The sequence below is a fragment of the Lithobates pipiens genome, unplaced genomic scaffold (assembly GCF_037356315.1).
Source record: "Lithobates pipiens isolate NorthernLeopardFrog02 unplaced genomic scaffold, aLitPip1_a1.2 Scaffold_13, whole genome shotgun sequence".
In the NCBI taxonomy this organism is placed as follows: Eukaryota; Metazoa; Chordata; class Amphibia; order Anura; family Ranidae; genus Lithobates; species Lithobates pipiens.
The window spans coordinates 6,428,697-6,455,080 of NW_027507718.1; the positions used below are offsets into that span (position 1 = coordinate 6,428,697).

The 26,384-nt window shown below is 42.5% G+C and overlaps 1 protein-coding gene across 1 annotated transcript in view; it reads left to right on the forward strand.

Moving 5' to 3' along the window:
* HSD17B3 (hydroxysteroid 17-beta dehydrogenase 3) overlaps positions 1–25,919 on the forward strand; it is a 149,591-nt gene extending 123,672 nt beyond the window's left edge. The window contains exons 10-11 of the mRNA XM_077474804.1: positions 7,089–7,238; positions 23,818–25,919. Of these exons, the coding sequence (XP_077330930.1) occupies positions 7,089–7,238; positions 23,818–23,916 (249 nt within the window). The 3' untranslated portion in view covers positions 23,917–25,919. The remainder of the gene's footprint in view (positions 1–7,088; positions 7,239–23,817) is intronic.
* Positions 25,920–26,384: the final 465 nt, after the last annotated feature.

A 26,384-nucleotide genomic window follows, 5' to 3' on the forward strand; every position in this document is an offset into this window, starting at 1 on the left:
GAGACGGGGGGGGGGGGGGGGGAATGAGGAGACAGAAAATCAGGAGGGGCCGGCGGGAGGAGCGCATCACGAGAGGTCGGACTAAATACAATCTCTTAGCAGCAGGGACCTGATCTGCCCATCGGCTAGCTGTGATTGACAGGTAGATCGAAGCAGAAGCTGTCATGTGGCCCCCTACTGGCAATGCCTGAATGGTCAGGTGTGCGGCACTTTCTATTGCGAGCTGTGTTGGCAGCTGCTGGTGTAGCACCAGCCACACAGCTCGCATACTTCAAAGTCTTGCAGGACACGGCTGCTAACGGGAACTGAGTTCCTGTTGTGGAAAAAGTACAGGAACTCTGTTCCCATGCATTCCCGAAGGGCTTGAGCCCTGGGTAAAGGTGCAGTGATGAGTGAAGTGGGAACATGTGGGAGAAGTGGTGAGGGCAGGGAGGGCGATGAGGATCAGGCACATGAAGTGAGAGTAGGGTTTGCTGGGCAGGTGTGATTCAGGGGGAGAATGATTGGCAATTGGGAGGATGGGTTGGTGTGAGGGCACAGTGGTGGGGAGTAGGGATGAGCTTGAAGTTTGAGTCGAACATAAGTTCGACTCGAACTTTGTCTGTTCGATTGTTCGCCGAAGATCGAATATTATGGGCCGTTCGCGCCAAATTCCAGCGGCGCATCACGATCCATAATGCACTGCGTCATCGCAGTGGATTCAGTGGATTACTGGCTGATGTACATGCCCCACACTATATAAGGCTGCCTGCACGTCAGCCCTGTGTAGTGTGTTGCTGGCATTATAGAGAGATAGAGAGAGAGTGTGTCATCTCATTTACTTTGAGCAGGCACTTTATTCAGTTATAGTTCATGCTGTACTGTTTCTAATCTACTTCAGGCAGGCAGTTGATCCAGTTTAGCTAGATCTCACTGCAGACCGTTCCTGCTGTACTATTTGTAATATACTTCAGGCAGGCAGTTGATCCAGTTTAGCTAGATCTCACTGCAGACCGTTCCTGTTGTTCTCTTCCTAATATACTACAGGCAGGCAGTTCATTCAGTTAGCTGCAGTATATATTGAGTACTGTATCCTGTGCAGTTAGATTTCACTGCAGACGTTCATGGTTCATGTTGTTCTCTTCCTAATATACTACAGGCAGGCAGTTGAAATAGTTAGCTGCAGCATATTCAGAATCAGTGTTTATATATATATATATATATATATATATATATATATATATATATATATATATATATATATATATATATATATATATCTCCCAGCTTTGTACAGCTACATCTCACTGCAGGCCATTCCTGGTGTAGCTATTCAAATACATTACAAACAAATCAAATAAAGTATGTCTGGAAGTCCACCAAGGAGAAGCAGATGCTCACAGGCCACTAAAAGAGGGCAAGCAGGCTCTGTGTCTACAGCCAACATTGCTGGCCATGGACATGGTGCATCCTCAGCATGTGGCCGTTGGGCACACTTGTCCTTTTTTTCGGTAGCTAGCCATGTTGAGCCACAACATGCAGAAGAGTTGGTAGAGTGGATGACCAAGCTGTCCTCATCCTTCTCATCCTCTGTCACCTAGGCTCAGAGTACTTTGGCTGCCAATGCAGCTGCCAAAGTGACCTCTTCCATCGGCTCAATGTCATCAGTCACTCCTTCTCTAGCCCCACCTGCATGCCCTGAGGAGTCCACCAAACTGTTCGGCCACAGAGTTGGGTACATGCTGCAGGAGGATGCACAGCATTTTGAAGGCTCCGATGATGGTACCCAGATTGAGGAAGGCAGTAACGTGAGTCCAGAGAGAGGGGGTGCCCAAGAAGGACAACAAACTGGCAGTCATGTTCCCCCAGCTGCAGCATACTGCCAGATTTGCTCCATTGACAAGTAGGGAGGGGATGATGAGGTCGCTGACTCTATGTGGGTGCCTGATAGGAGAGATGAGGAGGAGGAGGATGAGGAGGCACATCTCCAACAAGGCAGGATGCCCTCCAGGGGCTAGATTAAGGGCTGCCAACCAACTGCATCACACCGCAGAGCTCCACACGTTTTTCCAAATGTTCTTTGATGTGGGCCTTTTTTGAGACGTGTGCAGCAGATTGCATTGTTGTTGTTTGCAACATATGTCTGAAGCATATCAAGCATGGCCAAAACAGCAGTCACTTGGGCACCACATGCTTGACCACACATATGTCGAACTCCAATGCAGTCCGTTGGCAAGCGTACTTAAAAGACCCACACCAAAGAGCAAGGCGGACCTCACCTAGCTCCTCATCAGCTGGGATAGCCAACCCCACTATACCTTCAGTTCTCTCAGAAACCTGCACTGAGAGGAATGAAGGTGTAGAATTAGATGTGCCAAGTACTTGCGGGCAATCTGCTATCGCTACACCTACGTCCGATTGTAGCAGGCAAATTTCCATAACCCAGTTGCTAAACCGGCGAAAGAAAATTCGGTCCCAGCCATCCCCATACCCAGCAGCTGAATGCTAGCTTGGCTAAATTGCTAGCACTCCAACTGCTGCCTTTTCAGCTGGTAGACTCTGCCCCCTTTCAAGAATTTATGGAATGTGTGGTACCTCAGTGGCAGGTTCCCGCTCTCTACCGTCATGTGGAAGGCAATGTCCATGCCTCGCTGGACAGGGCGGTCAGCGGTAAGGTGCATATTATCGCTGACTCATGGTCCAGCGGGCATGGACAGGGATGTTACCTATCTTTCACGGCCCATTGGGTCACTTTTCTGGCAGCTGGGAAGGATGCAGGACAAGGTGCAGTAGTGTTGGAGGTTGTTTCGCCACCACACCTCCAAAATGCTACTGGTTGTGACACACCTCTCTCCTCCACCCATCCTCTTCTTCTTCATCCATGGCCTCTTCCAGTGCTTTGTCCTCGGAACCAGCGGTGCTCCGTAGGCGTTCAAGGGGCTATGCAAGCACTCAGGCAAAAAGATGCCATGCGGAGATTGAGCTGGTGGGCTTAGGGGACAGGAACTACTCTGGGGCAGAGATTCTGTCAGCTCTGAAGGGGCAGGCTCAGAGGTGGTTGATGCCATGCCAGCTTCAGGCAGGAATGGGGATTTGCGACAATGGCACCAACCTCCTCTCTGCCCTCTGACAGGGACCCTTCACCAATGTTCACTGTTTGGCTCACGTCCTTAATTTGGTGGTTCAGCAGTTCTTGTGCAGGTACTCTGGCTTACAGAATCTCCTGAGGCAGGCCAAGAGAGTCTGTGTGCATTTCCACCGGTCATATAAGGCCAGTGCTCGGCTGGCTGACCTCCAAGAGGAATGCAACCTGCCCAAGAACCACCTAATTTGTGACATGCCCACCAAATGTAACTCAACGTTGGCCATGCTGCAGCTGCTGCACATGCAGCAGAGGGCCATCAATGAGTACCTGTGCAACTATGACACCAGGACAGGGTCAGGGGAACTTGGCTTTTCTTCGCTACGCCAGTGGCTCATGATCAAGAATGCATGCACTGTCCTTTCACCGTTTGAGGAGGCCACGAGGATGGTGAGCAGTGACAGTACATGCATCAGTGATACTGTCCCTTTTGTCTACCTGTTGGAGCAATGGTGGAATAATGGACAGGGCACTTGAGGCAGAACAGAGGGAGGAAGAGGAGGACTTCCTTACCACTCAAGGCCCCCTTTATCCAGACCGTGTTCCTGTGGGCCTGCCGATCACAGAGGAGGAGGAGGAGGATTGTGTCAGCATGGAGGTGGAGCCTAGCACTCAGCATCAGCAGCAGTCTTCAAGGGATCGTTTACAGACCCCAGAAACCCATGGACTTGTACGTGGCTGGGAGGATGTGGCTGCGGATCAGGTTGTTCTTAGTGACCCATGGCCTATCTGATCCTGCAAAGCCTGCAAAAGGACCCTCAGATTCTTGGTATCAAGGAGAAGGATCAGTACTGGCTGGCAACCCTCCTTGATCCACGTTACAAGGGTAAGATTGTGGAATTTATCCAGCCATCGCAGAGGATGAAACATCTTCGGGAGGCCTTGCAGAAAGGTTTGTGCAATGCGTTTCCAGCACCTGGGAGGTTACAAATTCCTGGTCCTGGACAACGTGTTGCTGAGGCTTCGGTCAGTCACAGAAGGAGCAGTGGAGAAGGTAGCCATCTGACAGATGCGTTCAGACCTTTTTCTTAGTCTACAGCCCCAAGGTCTGATCGGTTCCAGCAACCATCGCCAGCGTCTGAATTAGAGGGTGCAGGAATACCTAGGGGCAAGATCAGACTTGCAAACCTTTCCAACCGAAAGTCCTCTGGGTTACTGGGTCATCAGGATGGATCACTGGCCTGAGCTTGCACAGTATGCAATTGAGCTACTGGCCTGTCCTGCATACACTGCAGAAATTTGGGCCTTAGATGTTGGTGGTACCAGAACACTGTAAGCCCTCACTGTTACTCTTGGTGGACGCTGGAACGGGCTTTGCTGTGGAATATTATATCAAGAATTGTAATTACAATTGTTTTGCACAGAGCAGCTTGGATCCTCCTCTTTTTGGGTCCTTCGCCGGCACCCCTGGCCCCTCCCTCTTTCTGAGTGCCCCCACAGCAAGCAGCTTGCTATGGGGACACCCAAGCAGGCACGCTCCCGAGCTACAGCTCTGTGTGTCTTTCTACACACGGAGCCATGGCTCGATTCCACCCCCTCTGTCTTCTGATTTGCTCACTGGCTCTTATCAACAGCAGTGTGAGCCAATGGCTCCTGCTGCTGCCAAAAGCCAATCAGGAGTGCGAGTCGTCGGACAGCCAAGCCTCTAGTGGACATCCCTGGATCGAGAAGGTGCTCCGGTATGTATTAAAAAGCTGGTGCAATCAGAATCTGGAACAGCTGTGCATGGCAACCAATCAGCTTCTATCTTCAGCTTTAAAAATTAAAGCTATGAGCTGATTGGTTTCCATACACAGCTGCGCCAATTCAAATTTCGACACTTGACTATGTCCATGTAGCTGCTCCGTCCTAATTGACTTTGGCTAGACTGCCTGCCCAGGGATGCACAGAACTCCATGTATCCCCACGCAGTACACGGCCATCACACTGGGCATGGACGCATATGCTTCATGTGAATGAGGCCTAATTGTCATGTGGGTCAGACAGCAGGAAAGAGGAGATGTTGGGTAATTAAAAGAGAAGTATTGGAATTGTTATGTAGTAGTGTGTTATACTGCATCCAGTAGGGGAAAGCATTGTAAATATATTAAAATTTCTTTAGAATTAAGGTAAGCAGCGCTTCCTCTTGTGCAGTAATAAAAGTTATGTTCTGTTTGCCTAGAAGTCTCCTATGCAGTGCTTCATCTTGTACTCCCCACACTAGCCTGTCCCTTAGCAAGGATTCTAAACCAGCACTTAAATTGCACTCTTCATATAGCTTGCATTTTTTAACAGGGCCAGTATTTCCTCATATAGTCAGTCTTTTGGTTTAGCAGGACATATCAGTGAGCGGACAATATCAAAAGTCTTAGATCCAATAACACTCAGTAACACAGCTCTTTTCTGCACCTTATTAGCTTCTGGGAATGTTATTGCAACGTGGCCATATTTAGGCCATATTTAGGCAATGCTATAATGCTCCATTCACAACCACTTGCTTACGTGACTGAGGATTCTTAAGTGATTGTGCTGGGTGATGTAGGGTGATGCTTCCTTAGCAACAATTCACAGCTGGGATAGCAGTGACATGTGACTTGTATGAAAAAAAAAGAACATATCCCTTCCTATGTATATACTTTCAAATTAAAATGTGTTGTGCTAAACATTAGCAAATATTATACGTGTTCAAAGTAAATGAATGGAATTAAACATTTCATAATACATAAATTGTGAGATAACAAATAATTTCATATCAAGAGTCCCATCCAGGGTGTAATGACAAGTGAAAAATTGTTTTTTCCTGTTATCGTAAAGTACCACCACCAGACACCATCACCCAAAGTGATAACGTGGTACACGTTTACCAGCTTTCCATGACCACCTTGATTCAAGGGTAGTCACAAAACCTTGTATAATCTCCTTGGAAAACAAAGTAATCTTCCAAACAGCTGCAATGGAAACCAAGGACACTGTCAATTCGATACTCATAACCCAATTCTCAGATTCTCAGCATAGTGGTTCATGTAAAGCAAGATGATAACATCTTCCCATAGTGTACATGTCAAGTAAAATGCTTTATAGAATAACGAAATACACTTACACAAAGTTAAAGTGTAAGTTCACCTTCCAAAAAATCTGTAAGGTGAACTTACACTGGACCCCCTCCCCATCGCCCCAGTCCCACTGTACCTGAGTTCCGCAATCACCTGCTGTGAGACATTGCGTCGCCATTATACCGCTTCAGGAATTTGAAATCTCTGCGGCTTTCTCTCCTCTTCTCCAGCGCTGACAGGACAGGCTAGGTGGGTCCTGACTGGTTGGCGCCGTCCATGTGAATTAGAATGCCTCCTATACGCACCTTTAGGAGGTACATTTAGGAGATTAAGCTGTGGGAATTTCAAATCCCTGGACCGGTGAAGGGTCAACCAAATGTGTCACAGCTGGTGAATGCAGGACTTCTGTATAGTGGGACCAGGGTGGGGGTCCAGTTTAAGTTCACCTCACAGAGTTTCTGTAAAGGTGAACTTACCCTTTAAAAGACATGTGCATGTATAAATAATCACCAAACCGGCATAGACATTCACTTCCTGGTACGGAATGACGTCAGTAAGAGGCTCTGTCCTTTCACTCATAGTGGTGACATGGCCATGTGGCCATATTTAGGCAATAATGTAACCAACTCCATTTTCTGCTCATTTGCTTAGGTGGCTGGGGATTCTCGTGTGAAGTGAATGGACAGTGATGTTAGTGGTTGGTAAGGAAGCAACAGGTGCAGGTATCTGCTGCTTCCTTAGGAGCCATTGACATGTCAAAGCAGTCATGTTTGTCGATGCTAAATGCCTTAAATGCTGTAAACATTCAGTGTTTGGACGAAAACCGCGGCAATCAGTGTTCAGTCCGAATGAATTAATACATTAAGTTGTCATTTTATAGCTGCCTAAAGCTCAGCTTTAACCTCATTTAAACTTTATTTGCTTTTGTTTTTCAGGCAGTTACGCCATATGGTGTTTCAACGCCAATGACGAAAAACACATCAACAAATATCATAACAAAATCTTCAATGGACTTTGTAAAGGAATCTCTGAATCATGTTACCCAAGGAAGTGAGACATATGGCTGCCTTGCACATGCTACTTTGGTAAGGAATTCAAAACAGAACTCCAAGCAGGCCAAAAAATATTCTCGAGCTCTATTCCTCCACATTTAAACAAATGGAATTGTTTTCTAAGATGTTCCTAATTGCTTTTTTTATTATGAGTTTTGCCTTTCCATTGATGTGTTACATGTCCATTTTTGTGGGATTCATGCCTTTCTAGAGAAGGGGGGGATCTGACTGCATTATTTCTGTTTTCAGAAGCTATGTAGATGCATTTTTGTGGTTGAGGGTGTTTTTTTTAGTAATATACAGCAAGTTTTGTCAGTCACAATACCAAAGTGTGAATGGGGAGGTATAAGGACCTGCAAAGTAGCTACTAGACATGTGCATTCGTTTTAGTCCGAATGCATTTTCGTCCGAATTTCAGGTATTTTCGTTTTGACAAACAATAACAAAAGCACAGAATCCGAAAAATGAAAGATCCAACATAAATAAATGCTTTATTTTAGTTTTCGTTGTTACAACAGTTCGATATAGAATAGGAGTTTCGACGTGACTCTGACAATAACAATCTGTGTCTATAGAACCTGTGGTCGAATGTGCCTAACCTTACCTCTATCAGTCCAAGATTATATAGAGAAAATATTTGACAGAGAAAAAAGATTTGACAGAGAGAAAAGATTCTGCAAGTAACTGTCCTAAAAAGTGTTTGGGGACCCGGGTCCTGCCCCAGGGGACATGTATCAATGCAAAAAAAAGTTTTAAAAACGGACGTTTTTTCGGGAGCAGTGATTTTTATAATGATTAAAGTGAAACAATAAAAGTGTAATATTCCTTTAAATTTCGTACATGGGGGGGTGTCTATAGTATGCCTGTGAAGGGGCGCATGTTTCCCATGCTTAGAACTGTCCCTGCACAAAGTGTCATTTATGCAGGAAAAAAAGTCCTTTAAAATCACTCGCAGCTATTATGAATTGTCGGCTCCGTAATACAGAGAACACTCATTGAAAGTCATTGATAAAAAAAAAAAAAAAGCGTGGGGGTCCCCCAAATTCAATTACCAGGCCCTTCAGGTCTGTAATGGATATTAAGGGGAACCCTGCGTCAAATAAAAAAAAATTGACGTGGGGGCCCCCCTAAAAATCCATACCAGACCCTTTATCTGAGCACGCAACCTGGCAGGCCGCAGGAAAAGAGGGGGGGGACGAGAGAGCGGCCCCCCTTCCTCCTGAACCATACCAGGCCACATGCCCTCAACATTGGGAGGATACTTTGGGGGTCTGTGACCCCTCAAAGCACCTTGTCCCCATGTTGATGTGGAGAAGGGCCTCATCCCCACAACCCTGAGCGGTGGTTGTGGGGGTCTGCGGGCGGGGGGCTTATCAGAATCTGGAACCCCCTTTTAACAAGGGGGCCCCCAGATACCACCCCCCCATTTGAAATGTAGAAAGAAAGTGTAAAAAATAGTTATATAAGACAAACACACTTTTGAAAAATTCCTTTATTAAAAATAAAAAAAATTAAAAAAAAGATTCCAGCGGTGGTAATCCACTCTTGCTATCCAGCGATGGATGGATGATCATCTCTCTGGCGTCCAGCGATGGCTGATCTGATACAGCGCAGCGAATCCATCCATCTTCTGTCTCCACGGAGGAGACATTGCGGGGATCCCGGCAGCCTGGAGTTTGTTATATGCAGAGGGCGGGGCCACCCGTCACCTGACCCCCGCCCCCTCTGACGCAAGGGGAAACCCGGGCTTACCCGAGACGTATGGGTGACCCCGCCCACTCTGATGTAACACAGGCAGGTTTCCGTTACATCAGAGGGGGGCGGGGTCACCCATACGTCACTGGGGAAGCCCGGGATTCCCCTTGTGTCAGAGGGGGGCAGGGTCAGGTGATGGATGGCCCTGCCCTCCGCATATAACAAACGTCAGGCCGCCGGGATCCCCACAGTGTCTCCTCTGTGGAGACAGAAGATGGATGGATTTGCTGCGCTGGATCAGATCAGCCATCGCTGGATGCCGGAGAGATGATCACCCATCCATCGCTGGATAGCAAGATTGGATTAGCACCGCTGGAATCTTTTTTTTATGTTTTTTCATTTTTAATAAAGGAATTTTTCAAAAGTGTGTTTGTCTTATTTAACTATTTTTTACACTTTCTTTGTGAAATGGTAGGGGTACTTTTGTACCCCCTTACCATTTCAAACAGGGGGGGCGGGATCTGGGGGTCCCCTTGTTAAAGGGGGCTTCCAGATTCTGATAAGCCCCCCGCCCGCAGACCCCCACAACCACCGGCCAGGGTTGTGGATATGAGGCCCTTCTCCATATCAACATGGGGACAAGGAGCTTTGAGGGGTCACAGACCCCCAAAGCATCCTCCCAATGTTGAGGGCATGTGGCCTGGTACGGTTCAGGAGGGAGGGGGGCCGCTCTCTCGTCCCCCCTCTTTTCCTGCAGCCTGCCAGGTTGTGTGCTCGGATAAAGGGTCTGGTATGGATTTTTAGGGGGACCCCACATCAATTTTTTTTTAAATTTGACGCTGGGTTCCCCTTAATGTCCATACCAGACCTGAAGGGTCTGGTATGAATATTTAGGGGGAACCTCACGTCAATTTTTTTTTTTAATTTGATGCAGGGTTCCCCTTAATATCCATACCAGACCTGAAGGGCCTGGTAATTGAATTTGGGGGACCCCCACGCTTTTTTTAAAATGTATTTATTTATTTTATCAATGACTTTCAATGAGTGTTCTCTGTATTACGGAACCGACAATTCATAATAGCTGTGAATGATTTTAAAGGACTTTTTTTCCTGCATAAATGACACTTTGTGCAGGGACAGTTCTAAGCACCAGAAACATTCGCCCCTTCACAGGCATACTATAGACACCCCCCAGGTACAAAATTTAAAGGAATATTACACTTTTATTGTTTCACTTTAATCATTATTAAAATCACTGCTCCCGAAAAAATGTCCGTTTTTAAAACTGTCCCCTGGGGCAGGACCCGGGTCCCCAAACACTTTTTAGGACAGTAACTTGCAGAATCTTTTCTCTCTGTCAAATCTTTTTTCTCTGTCAAATATTTTTCTCTATATAATCTTGGACTGATAGAGGTAAGGTTAGGCACATTCGACCACAGGTTCTATAGACACAGATTGTTATTGTCAGAGTCATGTCTAATCTCTTATTCTATATCGAACTGTTGTAACAACGAAAACTAAAATAAAGCATTTATTTAAGTCGGATCTTTCATTTTTCGGATTCTGTGCTTTTGTTATTGTTTGTCAAAACGAAAATACCTAAAATTTGGACGAAAATGCATTCGGACGAAAACGAATGCACATGTCTAGTAGCTACTTTGCAGGTCCTTATACCTCCCCATTCACACTTTGGTATTGTGACTGACAAAACTTGCTGTATATTACTAAAAAAACACCCTCAACCACCAAAATGCATATACATAGCTTCTGAAAACAGAAATAATGCAGTCAGATGGGCAGGACCCAGGTCCCCAAACACTTTTTAGGACAGTAACTTGCATATTAGCCTTTAAAATTAGCACTTTAGATTTTGAACGCTGGAGTCCCATAGACTTTAATAGGGTTCTAAAGTTCACACGAAGTATGCTATATACTAGCTCCGTCGAATCTTATTTATATATTCGACAGACACCATAAGCCTTCAAAGACAGATTCGACCGTAATTCATGTGGATTTTCGGACGAATGCAATTTTTGAACGAAAAACGAAATAAATAATAACGAATTTCGGGAGTAACTAAATAAATTAATTTTTCGGACAAAAACGAAATTCCGAAACAAAATATTTTACTCTGCACATGTCTAGTAGCTACTAAAACTAAACAGTATTTGCAGAGCTTACATGATGACCACAATTACTGTGCTGAAGAACAACCAGTGGGAAGTTAGATGACTGGCCACGTAGTGCAAAAGAGACGTGGAGAAGTTTCCTGTTTTCACAAAAGAAACGGAGAAAGTGATCCATTGCAACTTATGTCCACGTATACTCCGTAGATCATTGTAAATAGGCCCAAATATTTTACCCCTACCATTACAAATCTTGATCAGCGGTGGCCCCAGGTCTCGCTCAACTTTCTTTAGTATCTTTCAGCTTACTGCAATGTGGTTGATCCTGCTATGATATTGTATGCTCTCCTTACATATAAAGTAGAGAAATTACAGATTTTTCCAAGGTCAATACAGATGCTAGGTTATTGCACATGGTCTATAGATACTATAAAGGGGTTTATATCTGTGAAATGACTGGGACTAATCTGGTCGTTATTACGTTGTATATAGAAGTGCCACTGTTCTACCATGTTGAGATGTTGCCGGATATAGAATATTACAAAAACCTATACATAGCTTCTCTGAATCTTGTATGTCTGCTTGTGTGACTAAAAACATAAATGCAGGGTTGGAAGTCTACATGTTTGTACAATATGATGGCATGTGAACTTTTTGGTTGGTGTTTGTTACACCCTTACCTCCTCTTTTTTTTTTTCCTTTTAGATGTTTGGTTGTAAACATGCAAAAACTTCAATAAAAATTATTGGAAAAAAATAAATAAATCTTGATCAGAGCGGAAATACATCTGGTTGGTAGGCTAGGATAATTAATTAAAGCTCATATCCATCATTGAATACATACAGAAGAAATGTAATTCTGCCTGCCTTATTTTTCTTGGTGCTGAAAAGTCACTCCTTCCTAAAAGAAATCATGCTACAGACAGGCCTTGGTCCCAACTTGCTTTATAAAAGTCTAACTTATGCTATCTGATACCTTTGAAATTAAAAATGGAAAGTGAAATGGGTGCCCTACCCCCTTTCCTGTATATATTAGTGGCAGAGCATCTATCCATAGCCATATACAGTGGATCAGTGGTGGCTGGTGCTACAATTTTGGGAGGGGGTGGCAAACAAACCACATGACCCCCCCGTTTGGTCGATCCATACCCCCCTATTGCTCGGTCGCTCGTCCAATAAACTCCCCCCTCGTTGCTCGGCAGCTTCCCCCCTGCTTCTGCTCCTAGCCACTTCTCCTCTCTGCCAATTAAGTCTTAAGACCTGCTTCCCGATTGGCCGGGAGGAGAAGCTATTGTCACAAAAGTTAGTGGGCTCGGGGTGCAGTGCTTTGCGCTCAGAGCCCACCCTTTTTGAAGCCAATTAGAGCCTCAAGCTCTAATCATGTGCTTAAAAAAAAACATTGAAATACATGCATCCAGTGCCCTGCATATAGATTAGGGGCCAGGCGCATGGATTCATTGATGGCGCCCCTGATGGAGTGGCCACCACTGCAGTGAATATAAAAAGTCTACACACCTCTGTCAAAATGTCAGGTTTCTGAGATGTAAAAAAATGACGCAAAGATAAATCATTTCAGAACTTTTTCCACCGTTAATGTGACCTATAAACTGTACAACTGAGTTAAACAACAAACTGAAATCTTTTAGGTGGAGGGAAGAAAAATAAAAAAACTAAAATAATATGGTTGCATAAGTGTGCACACCCTTAAACTAATACTTTGTTGAAGCACCTTTTGATTTTATTACAGCACTCAGTGTTTTTGGGTATGAGTCTATCAGCGTGGCACATCTTGACTTGACACTCTTCTTTGCAAAAACGCTCCAAACCTGTCAGATTACGAGGGCATTTCCTGTGCACAGCCCTCTTCAGATCACCCAACAGATTTTCAGTAGTTTTCAGGTTTGGCCATTCCAAAATGTTATTCTTCTTCTGGTGAAGCCATTCCTTTGTTGATTTGGATGTATGCATTGGATCGTTGTCATGCTGAAAGATGAAGTTCCTCTTCATGTTCAACTTTCTAGCAAAAGCCTGAAGGTTTTGTGCGAATATTGACTGGTATTTGGAACCATTTATAATTCCCTCTACCTTGACTAAGGCCTCTGTTCAAACTGAAGAAAAACAGGATCAAAGCATGATGTTGCCACCACCATGCTTCACTGTGAGTATGGTGTTCTTTTGGTGATGTGCAGTGTTATTTTTACGCCAAACCTTTCTTTTGGAATTACGACCAAAAAGTTCAACCATGATTTCATCAGACCAGACTTCAGATGTGTTTTTTCAAAATTCAGATGTGTTTTTGCTAAATTTATCCGGGCTTGGATGTTTCTCTTTGTAAGAAATGGCTTCCGTCTTGCCCCTCTACCCCATAGCACAGACATATGAAGAATACAGGAGATTATTTTCACATGTACCACACGGAAAGTGCTTGTCAGATATTCCTTCAGCTCCTTTAATGTTGCTGTAGGCCTCTTGGCTGACCAGTTTTCTTGTTGTCTTTTCATCAATTTTGGAGGGACATCTAGTTCTTGGTAATGTCACTTCCATATTTTCTCCACTTGATGATGACTGTCTTCACTGTGTTCCATGGTATATCTAATGCCTTGGAAATTCTTTTGTATCCTTCTCCTGGCTGATACCTTTTAAACATTAGCTCCCTGAATTAAGTGAAGAACTCTGAGATTTCACTATGCGATAAACTCGGAGCGATTTCTATTGGAGAGTAACTTTTCTTCCTGTGGTGGATAGCAGCCGAATAGACAATTGGGTCAAGCTGAAATAGAGCTGCAAAAGCAGCTGATTAGATAACTGGGTTAAGCTAATATAGAGCTGCAAAGGTATAAGGGCATTCCTTTTTTTTTTCTACCCCCCCTCTGTGGTTTTCTTTTTCTTTCCTCCCGCCTCTCTTACGCTATACAGAGACCGGGAAAGAGGGATGAATGGTACGTTTTTCATAGGTGCTCCAGCAAAATAAAATACAAAAAAAAAAAAAATATCCATCAAGTCGCAGAATTTTCAATTCCATCTAAACTAGGGGGCCTGAGAGGGTTAAGTGACTGGAGACATAAGAGAGGTCTTGATGGAGCAATGATTTTGTCTGAAAACTATGAACCCATGAGATCTATGGAATTTTGCATGAACTGTATTAACGAGAGGACCTATTGAAATGACTGCCTAATAACCCTAGGAGCGGCTCAATTGATTAAACGCTGGAATTACTAAACTGATAGCTGAAACTAGTATTGAGTTCTTATTTTACTTAAGGACTATGTATTGATACAGCGTAGTACTGATTTGAAAGGTTATGAACTATGTTACGAACTAAGCTGGGAATTAAGTGATGAACTCTGCGATTAAACTATGCGATAAGCTCGAATCGATATCTACTGGAGAGCAACTTTCCACTCTGTGGTGGATAGCAGCTGATTAGACAATTGGGTCAAGCTGAAATAGAGCTGCAAAAGTATAAGGACATTCTTTTTTTTTTCTCCCTTATGCGTTTTTTTTCTTCTCTTCCTCTCTCTCTCTCTACGTGTCCTCTCGCCCCGCTTACGCTATATAGAGATCGGAAAAAAGGGACGAAGGGTACGCTTTTTATAGGTCATTTACAGGATCTTTACAGGTGCCCTAATAAAATAAGTAAAGGAAAAAAAATAAAAAATCCATCAAGTCGCAGAATTTTCAATTCTTAAAGCAAAAGTGAAGAGAAGTATTTCATCTAAACTGGGAGCCTGGGAGGTGAAACGGCAGGATATTCTTCTCTCCCCTTACCCTTCCTTTCAAATTAATAAAAGCAAAGATTGGAACCGAGAGGTACTCCCCTCTATACAGGACAACTATTTTGTCAAACAAGATAAGTGAACAAGATACATGATGAGGGGAAGATCACATAAAACAACAGAACCTAAAACCCCGAGGGAGAGTTTAAATACTAGTGTAACCGCTAGTTCAATACAAAAATATTTGACAACTAAAGAGGGTAACCAAAAAAGCCCAGATGTAAAAAAAAAAACATCCTTGCCAACCAAAAACGCAAAAAAGGAAACGGCTAAGTTAAAAGGAGCCCAAGGAGATAAAACAAGAGAAGAAACACAAACAGAGAGAGTGATGGAAACTTACGAGGGGGAAGGGGAAGAACAGCGAAGTATAGCTCAAATGCCCACAAAGATCGAGATGATGGCAATGTTTGAAAGGATGGAAAGATTAATCAAGAGTGAGATTACAAATGTCCGGATGGATCTGGGCCATTTGCTGCGGAGAGTAGAAGAGGCTGAGGAGAGAACTGAGAAACAAACACAAGAAATCGCAGAATTAAAATCGCAAGTGAAAGCACTGCAAATAAATCAAAGAAATACCTTTTATAAAATGGAAGCACAGGAAAACCAAAATAGACGCCAAAATCTAAGGATAAGAGCCCTCCCAGAGCAAAACGGAGAGAGACTGGAGGAAAAAATAAGGAAAATATTTAACCCCCTACTAGGACGAGAAGAGGACGAGGAGTTAAAGATCGATAGAGTACATAGAATTAGAAAGCCTCTAGGAATGAAGGAGGAAACCCCACGAGATGTCATTGTTAAATTCCATCGGTATACAGACAAGGAGAAAATATGGAGGAACCTCAGAGAGAGACACCCGCTGCAATACGAGCAAACAACTTTGCAAGTATTTGCGGACTTGTCAAGTGAAACATTATCCAGAAGAAGACAACTAAAACCATTACTAGAACATTTAAGACAAGCTAATATTAAATATAGTTGGGGGTTCCCTGCAGCATTGATAGTATATAGGGACGGAAAGACGGTTAGATTGAAATTTCCGGAAGAAGTACAGGACTTTTGTACAGAGTTACAGATTCCAACCAGTAGTATACCTAAGCGAACGGAAAGAGAAGAAAGACTAATTGAAGAGGGAATAGGGCAGAGAGCTTAATGTGGGGGGGGGGGGGGGTAGGGGGAGAGGGGGGAGGGGGGGCTGGTGTAATTTATTACAAAAGAAACGAGATGGGAGAGGTAAAGTAAATAAAAGTTAATGTGGGTATGGGTGGAAACGGGAAGAGCCTCCCTGGACTATCTGCTCCCTCCTCTCCCCCCCCCCTATGACTACCGGGCCTTCATGGCCGGGGGGGAGTGGAGGGACACGGAATGCCGGGCTTGGAGCTTCACCCCAAGGGGTGAGGTACATATTCCAGGATGGGGATATATTCTGGATATAGGTACAATGACCAAAGAGGGGTCTGGGAAGGTTGGGAGGAGGTTGGGAGGGGGGTGGGAGGGGTGGGGGGAGAAAGAAGACCCGACAGCAGAAAACCTCGTTAAGTGAGAAAAGAGAAAAAACCAGCCTGACTAAAATCTATGTCTATAGTTAATTGTTTGTCATATAATGTTAGGGGGCTAAATGAATCAGCAAAGCGGTTTAAAATTTTGAAAGAAATAGAACAATATGAAGCGGGTATAGTGTTCTTACAGGAAACCCATCTATCATACGAAAGCAAGATTAGAATATATTCCCCTAGGTTGCCGGTGTGGTTTTATGGAGATTCTTACTCAAGGAACTCAAAAGGGGTAGCTATCGGTATAGGACGGGAGGTATATTATAAAATAGAAGAAAGATTAGTCGACCCGGAGGGTAGATTCCTCTTTCTGAAGGGGAAACTATGGGGAGTAGACTATACCCTTGCTAACATATACTGCCCAAATAGAAGTCCAACGGTTTTTCTGAAAGGAATATTGGAGAAATTATGGGTTTTTAAAAGAGGAAGAGTAATTATAGCTGGAGATATGAACTTTTGTATGAATCCACAAATAGATAGTTCGTCCCGTGTGCAGGGGATTGGGAAAGAGCAGAGGAGAATACTAAAACACAGGCTATATCAGTATCAGCTTATGGATGCGTGGAGAACTATGCACCCAAGGACACGAGACTACTCGTCCTATTCCCCTGTACACGGGACGTACACAAGGATCGACTACTGGTTAGTGGAACATAGGGTTCTGGACGAGGTGATATCCACAGATATAGGAATTAGAACATTGTCTGATCATTCTCCAATATGCCTGAAGATCAAAATCCCAGGATTTCAGAAATCTCCTTTTTCCTGGAAATTGAATAGGGAACTGCTGGACGAGAAGGGAGAGGAAATAATTAGAAAAGAATTGGAGTTTTTTTTTACCACTAATTTAAATGAAGAGAATATGGAAAATATTATTTGGGAGACACATAAAGCTTATATAAGAGGGATATATATTTCACTAGGTACAAATAGGAAGAGAGAAGGTATTAAAAAGAGTTGGGAGTTGAGGGAGGAAATCCACGGATTAGAGCAAGAACATAAAAAGGCAAATGGCAGGGAAAGTGGACAGGTAGTGGACCTATTACATAAACTGGCTATGAAAAGAGAGGAACTCGGGGAATTAATGGAACAGGAAATAAGGACGACATATAATAGGATTACTAAAGAGAGATATTATAGCGGCATTAAAAATAGTAAGATCTTAGCAAAGATATTGAGGAAAAAAAGATCGAAGAATTATATAGAGAAAATACTAAATAAAGAGGGAGAGCCGGTCTATAAAACTAAGGAAATAGCAGAAGTTTTTAGAGAATATTATGAGCAGTTATATTCCGTGAGAAAAAAAGATACAGGAAAACAAGAGATGAAGAGAAGGGGAAAAATTAAAGACTATATATTTCAAACAAATATCCCTAAAATACCGGGGGAATTGGCGCAGGAACTGGAGAATCCAATCTCAGTTCAAGAAGTAATACAGGCAATAAAAGAGACCAAAGGAGGAAAGAGCCCAGGGCCTGATGGCTATATAATAGAATATCTAAAAAAGTTTGGAGACATACTAGCCCCAATTTTATGTGCATATTATAATGGACTAGGTACAAAATATGGACTGAGCGAGGAGGCCTCCACTGCGACAATCTCCACGATATTGAAAGAGGGAAAAGAGAATACAATATGCTCAAACTATAGACCGATCTCACTACTCAATACGGACGTTAAATTGTTCGCAAAAATATTGGCCGCTAGAATAAAGAAGTTAATGCCTAGCTTAGTCCACGCAGATCAGGTGGGATTCATTGAGGGGCGAGAAGGAAAAGATAATGGAGTAAGGTCAATATTACTGCTTCAGAGGATGAAGGAGAGTAGAATCCCCAGTCTACTCCTATCAATAGATGCTGAGAAAGCTTTTGATCGAGTAGACTGGGGATTCATGATGGGCACCCTAAGGGGAATGGGGTTTGGACCCAAAATTTTGAAGTGGATAAAGGCACTATATAACAGCCCCAAGGCAGTGGTAAGAGTTAATGGGGTACTATCAACAGCCTTCAGAATGAACAATGGGACTAGACAGGGGTGTCCGCTGTCCCCCCTATTGTTCGTTCTGGCATTGGAGCCACTCCTGGAGACGATAAGGAGAAACCCAGATATAAAGGGGGTTGAGATAGAGGGGGGAATACATAAGACAGCCGCATTTGCAGATGATATTCTGTTCTATGTATCTAGCCCACGAATCTCCATGCCAAACTTGTTAAAGGCTTTACAGGAATACGGGGAATTATCTAACTTTATAATTAACCCAAGCAAGTCAGAAATCTTAAACGTAAATATAAATCCGAGAGAAGAACTTGACATTAAGAGAGAATTCCCATTTCTATGGCAAAAAGAAATTAAATATTTAGGGATTAAACTGACTGCATCAATAGAAAAAATATACCAAATAAACTATATCCCCCTTCTAGAAGAATTGAGAGAAGAAATAAGGAGAATGAGAACAAAGCCCCTGTCATGGTTAGGAAGAATTAATGCCTTAAAAATGATTATTCAACCAAAAATCCTTTATAAATTTCAGCTATTACCAATATATATCCCCCCCCCCCCCCCTATATTTTAAAATGATAAATTCTTTAATTTCTAAATTTATCTGGAACAACAAGAAACCTAGAATCCCACTGAAGACTTTGCAAAAGGGAAAAGATGAGGGGAGTCTGAATGTCCTAGACTTTAGAAAATATTACGAAGCAGCAGTGTTAACACGGGTGGTGGAATGGGCAAAACTAGAAAGTAAAAAAAGATGGGGAAAAATAGAACACAGTTTATCAGGCACAAATCTAGGTAGAGAAATCTGGACTCCTTTAAAATATAGATCACTAGGGAAGACAACACCTTTGGTCACAAAAAATGTGTTTAGCGTATGGGAGGGAATACACAAACATAACAAGTGGAAATATAATTCCCCTTTAATTTATTTAAAAGATAATGATTTTTTTGCACCTGGTAAAAGTACAATAGGAGGGAAATGGATAAAACAAGATAATATGCAATTACGACACATAATTAAAGAGGGGAAATTGAAAACACTAGCAATATTACAGAAAGAAAATGATTGGATGGAGTTGAATGAGTGGCGATACCTGCAGCTTAGACATTTCGTCTCAAGACTACCACAACCGCTTAGAGATGGAGAAAATTTGACTGCCTTGGAGCGGATATGTGAGGGGAAATCCCCAAGGGCAGGTATTGCCCAGTTTTATAAGGTCTTGAGACGGGAACGTGAAGCGGAGGTACCAATCTTCATTAAAAAATGGGAAGAAGAGATAGGAGCACGGGGTGAAAACCAAAATATAGAAAAAATATTGAAGATGGTGCACAGATCGACAGAAAATAGTAAGACGATAGAAACAAATTATAAAATTTTAGTAAGATGGTATAGGACCCCAGATATAATGGCAAAGTACCAGGAGGGACAATCTGGGAAATGTTGGAGGAATTGTGGACAAACGGGAAGTTTGGCCCATATATGGTGGGATTGTCCCAAGATTAAAGAATATTGGAGAGAAATAATAAGATATATAGAAGTAATAGCTAAAATACAGTTACCTGAGAACCCATGGGTATGCCTATTCCATGCAGTAGATACCCCAATTAAGGAGTATAGGAATTCCCTTACAAGCTCATTAATAAACGCGGCAAAAAGTCTGATTCCGAAAAAATGGAAAGAAATAGAAGCACCCAAAGTAAAGGAATGGTTAGGAAAAGTTGAGGAAATGTACAGCATTGAAGGGCTGGGAATGGAGGAAGAAAGAGAAAGAAAGAGATTCCATGTGAAATGGAAATACTGGAAAATCTTTAGACAATCTATGATCTTTAACAAGGTAATGGGTCGGTAGGGGTGGGAAGAGGGGTGGGAGGGAGATATTTTAGAAGAACTCGAGAAGTAAAGAAAGAAAACCAGGATAATGTGAAAAATTGAAAGGCATGAATGCATATTGGTCCTATGGTTTTCTTTTAATACCTGATTATGTTTTGTATGCAACTTAAATGAAAAATTTAAATAAAGAATTAAAAAAAAATATATAAAAATAAACATTAGCTCCCTCTGATGCTTTGGAAGCTCTCTGTTTTTTACTTTTTTCTATAATAAATATCCCAAATAAAAAAACAAAACAAATCAATTTCTTCATCAGTTTAGGCCAATATGTATTCTTCTACATATTTTTGGTAAACAAAAACTGCAAAAAGAGTATATTGATTGGTTGGACCAAATGTTATAGCATCTTCAAAATAGGGGATAGATTTATGTTTATAATTTATTATTTTAATGGCAGTGATCAATGATTTTACAGTGTTTTGCATTTTTTTTTACACTGTATAGAGGTTGTTGCTAAGAAGGGGGCCGGCAAGCTGGCCCCCGTGTCTTTAACAACCAATGAGTCATCAGCTGTTTTTTTGTAACAAAAAAAAAGAGTTGCTGGCTAAAAAATAATCACAAAAAAAACAGTGTGCGGTCCCCCCCAGGTCCATACCAGGCCCTTGGGTCTAGTATGGATTCAGAGGGGAACCCCCCCCCCCCCCAGCCAATTAGTTTTTTTAAATGGCATGGGATCCCCCAAAATCCATACCAGACCCCTATCTGAGCATGCATCCCGGCAGGTCAGAAAAGGGAGGGGACAAGCGAGCACCCCCCTCCTGAACCATACCAGACCACATGCCCTCAACATAGGGGGTGGGTGTTTGGGACAGGGGGCTCTGTGGCCCCCACCCTAAAGCACCTTGCCCCCATGTTGATGGGGACAAGGGCCTCTTCCCAACAACCCTAACCAGTGGTTGGGGGGGTCTGCAGGCGGTGGGTTTATCAGAATCTGGGAGCCCCTTTAACAAGGGGGCCCCCAGATCCTGGCCTCCCCCCCACCCATTCATCAGAAAAAAAAGTAGTGTATTGTGAAAAAATACAGTAGACAGTTTTTGACAAGTCTTTTATTAAAAATATCTTCTTCCTCCGGTCCTCTTGCATCTACCTCCTCTGGGCTTCTCCTTCTTCTTCATCCTCTCTTCTTCTTTCTCCTGTCTTCTTTGTCCGGTGTGCTTCTTTCTCTGCCAACGCTTCCGCCGACGACCTTCCTCTGATACTACGTCCTGCTGATCTGTCTGCGCCAATGTCAAGCATGTCTTAGATAATGATGTGGGCGTGGCCATATGGTGACATCACCCATAGGCCACACCCCCTTCCAACGCCACTGCTTGGGGCATGATGGGTCTGTGATGTCACAAGGGGGTGGGACCTCTGGATGACATCATTGGATGACCACGCCCCCATCATTATCTAAGAAATTCTTGACAACGGCACAGACAGATCAGTGGGACACAGCAATGGAGGAGGGTCAAAGAAGACAGGAGAAAGAAGAGCAGAAGAAGCGGGAGAAGAAGAAGTTACACCGGAGGAATACCGAAGGAAGAAGAAGATATTTTTAATAAAAGACTTGTCAAAAACTGTCTACTGTTTTGGTGAATGGGTAGGGGTACATTGTTAAACCCACCCACAGACCCCAACAACCACCGGGCAAGGGTTGTCAGGAAGAGGCTCTTGTCGCCATCAACATGGGGGCAAGGTGCTTTGGGGAGGGGGTACATAGCAAGCAAGTGAATGCTGGAGGAAGCAGAGAAGTGTATAAAGACTGTGTATAAGAGGTGTCATTAACCACTTAAGCCCCGGACCAATTTGCAGCCAAAGGACCAGGCCCCTTTTTGCGACTTGGCACTGCATCGCTTTAACTGACAATTGCTTGGTCGCGCGATGTGTCTCCCAAACAAAATTGGCGTCCTTTTTTCCCACAAATTCTTTTGGTGGTATTTGATCACCTCTGCGGTTTTTATTTTTTGCTCTATAAACAAAAATAGAGTGACAATTTTGAAAAAAAAAAATATTTTTTACTTTTTGCTATAATAAATATCCCCAAAAAATATATAAAACATTTTTTTTCCTCAGTTTAGGCCGATACGTATTCTTCTACATATTTTTGGTAAAAAAAAATGCAATTAGCGATTATTGATTGGTTTGCGCAAAAGTTATAGCGTTTACAAAACAGGGAGATTTATAGCATTTTTATTAATATTTTTTTTACTAGTTTACGCAGCGATTTTTATTGTGACTGCTACATTATGGCAGACACATCGGACATTTTTGACACATTTTTGGGACCATTGTCATTTATACAGCAATCAGTGCTATTTAAATGCAATGATTCCTGTGTAAATGACACTGGCAGTGAAAGAGTTAACCACTAGGGGACGGGGAGGGGTTAAGTGTGTGTTTTTTGTTTTTTTTTAACTGTAGGGTAGGCGTGGCTTGGCGTCTGGCGTCACTGATCGTCTTTCCCTATGACAGGGAACAGACAATCAGTGACAGGGTCAGTAGGAAGCATGGGGAGAGGTTTGTTTATACAGACCTCTCCTCGTTCTTCAGCTCTGTGACCCCATCGTGAGACACCAGCGTAGATCGGGTCTGCTGGTCCCACGGTCACGGAGCTCAGGACCGTGTCGGGAGCACGCTGTACAGGTAGGTGCTTGTGACCAGCTGTGCCATTCTGCCAACGTATATGTGCAGGAGGCGGTCCTTAAGCAGTTAAAGTTTGTTCTGAAGTCGACTGGGCATCCCATAATACCCTTATCCCCATCCAAGTTTATTACCCTCAATAAAACTGTGACTCTGTGTAACTGTGAAAATTCAGTGTGCCTGGCTGAGCTGGGTGAGGTGGGGGCGGTCCCATTTCACCTGCGGCCCTTTAGGGGGTGCTCTACACCAAATATTGCAATATTTAATAAGAACCTATTATGGTTTTTCCTCATTTTTGTTTTTGATATAGAAAATTTATGGCCACAGCATACTCTTTCATTTTTTTAACATTGCAATAGCAATATAAACAATAATTATTTTTAACAACCCAATAGGCTTAGTAAAAAAAAATCAAAAATTTCATGTTGTGAGTGTTGCCTGTTTTTCCACAACTTCTTGGATTACAAGGGTAGGCTTTGTAGCTTCTCCTTTGCTGTTTATTTCCACTTTCCAAGTACTACATGTCTCATGGTACCTTGCTGCCAACAAGCTGTGAATCGTGTACTAACGCCACCTCCGTAGTTCAGAAGGCAGGCTCTGTGAAATGTATGACACAGAAGTGCTTACTCACATGGCATAATGAATATGTGTCACAGAATTCAAGGAAGTAAATGCGTGGGAACGTAACAAAGTATGTTTAGAAAATTAAAGAACATTCAGATTAATGGACATAGGGTAGTAATAATTGAAATACAATGTGGAAATAATCATGGTAATTTTAAATGTTGACCACAGATAGTTTAAGCTGACGGTATTTTAATTGATGTGGCAGCCCCTGGTTGAAACTAGACTCCCTACCACAAACAAAATTGCCCACAGCAGGATACAATATTATACATGATTCAAATTATCAAAAAAAAAGTATATGTTAATAATAATTTTCCTCTGTTTATAGGGACTCATCATGAACAATATACCTCTCTGGGTGATTCATAGCACAAAAGTACAAGAACATTTCATGCGCTTCTTTAGCAAGGAACGGAAAAAAGAATAACATTCAAAGCATGACATTCTTCAACAGTAAAATGGACATAGTATTGCACCATGCAATATAATTTTATTCTGCTAACATCACCAATGCATGCATTTGGATAAAGTTGAATTGTACAAAAAATATGAATGCCAAATATAATTCTTTTTAGTTGTTTAGATTTATGAAGCTAGATTATACAGTCAGGAAGACTTATTCTGGTCTGAACCATTATTTCAGAGTTAAAATGTGTTATACCTTTGACCATTACATCAGAAAGTACCATGCAAGCAGTTCAAAATAAAACATAAGAGCAAATCATAAAAAAAAATATTCAAAATACCTTATCTTTTAATATTCAAAAAATAATCACTATCTGGTGATGTGCTGTTAATCCATTGTTCAGATGTTGGAATGCCAAACTGAGGAGGCATTGTGATTTTGTAGGGAGAGTATCATGACTGTAATCATGTTATTGTTAAAGCATTATCATTGTAAATTTTTATATAATTGTAACACTGGAGTGGATTTGTTGCCAGCAGCACTAGTTTCCTACATTCATGGATCCCTCCTTGCCCTCCCTATATAGCATTTTTTATGTTGAGTTGGAAAGGTCTGCTCATGCCTGATCACAACTAGTTCTTTACCATATCATCCCTACAGTGTGTGCATGTATGACTATGATAGTGACATTAGATTGCAAGCTTCTTTGGGAGCACAAAGTCACGTAAATATTTTTGTAAAAAAAAGTGATCTATATTCCGTGATATCTTGAGTAAGTCTACAGTATGTAATACTTTACAGTAGCCTTCATAAATGAAATACTAAAATAAAGTATACCGAAAACTATAGCTGTTTTACAAGTAAGAAATTGAGAGAATGCTTATTTAAGTAAATCTTATAGTTCCTATTACATTGTTTTTTATAGCTACACAGTCTTCATAACTGGACAATACTCTGTAAAAGCAAAATATTATTAAAGTGCATTTAAAGTCAAAACTCATGTAGTGTTCCCCCCGAAAAAGCCGCTGAATTTTGGGCCCTTTGCTCCCACAAAGCACCCACAGCCAGGCAACAGAAATTTTCCCTGGCTGATTTGTTCTGCACTTAAGCTTCCTTATGTGAGGTATTGCACTTCACTGTGTACTCTGTAGCATTGGGTGTGATGCTGGTTTGTACTCACTCAGTCTCCTTTAAGTAGTTTCTCAAATCCAGAAAGCTTCTGCACTGACCCCTCTGCTAGGCATTTTTTTCCTGGCTTGGCTGAATGTCTGCAGCTAAGCCTAGCTGAGTGAAGACTTGAAGCTTCCCACTTCTCTCTCTTTGTCTTGCTCTTTCTTCTGCCCTGGGGGGAAGAATCCCCAGCACAGGGGTCTCCTCCAGACAACTGGACCTCACACTCTACTCCCAGACTGCTCCTGAGTATTTATGGGTTGTTTCTCCACTTTCTGAGTCCTGCCTCCCTAGGGATTGGTGGAAACAACATAAATATTCAGGCTGCAGCCTCTGTCCCTCTACCCACTGAATTCTGGAAATATCCAGAGAGTTCCAGAAGGCAGGGGGAGGTAATGGAGCCACAGCATTTGAAGTACTGCACAGCCTCCTAAACAAAATTTGACTACTCTAGCAACAGTGAGCGTGCTACATTCTTTTTTCCAAAAAAATTAAATAGAATGGTGAAGAGTTAGAGCCTCTCTGTAATATTTATATTGCTTTTGTGTCCCTGCAGGGGAGATATACCCTCTTTGTGTGTCCTAGTGAATGTTATTACCAGTACCTAAAAGTTATGAAAAAGTCAAACATTTTGAGTTTATTCCAGAAAATGAATACAGGGAAAATCTTTCAATGGGGGTTTCCCTCACTTTGGAGAGATATTCTCTAGCTTCCTGTTATTTCTGCAGGGCAGAAAATTAGAGGAAAATATCCCCAATCAGACACAGATGCAAAATGTTTTTTTTTATCTTAATGCATTCTATGTATTAAGATAAAAAGCCTTCTGTGTGCAGCAGCCACCCTCAGCCCCCCTAATACTTTTTTTTTTTTTTTTTTTTTTTTTTTATCTCCACGTCAGAAGACCTGTGCTTGAGACACAATCATATTGCCTCTCATTTTTATCTCAGCATCGTATCTCATCATCGTGGATTATAATTCTTATTTTCAATGTTTTTTTTTTTTTTTTTTTTTTTTTTTTTTTTTTTTTTGCTATTGCTATTACAATATCCGACAAAAAAGTTACCCGCCTTCCTGAGGCCTATCTAGACAACAACAATCTACCTAAATTTTATCCCTTACCCGCCCTACCCCTGCCCATCCCAAACCCCCCCCGCCCCCCCCTCCACATCCCTCCCTTGCGCCCGTTTGCACATAAACAACAATATGCTACCCTTATGTCTCCTATTCATTCTAATCTATTGGGTATCCCATCTCGGTTATCCATGGAGACCATATTCCCTTCCATACTCTATAATTTCCTCTCCTTACGAACAAAGTCT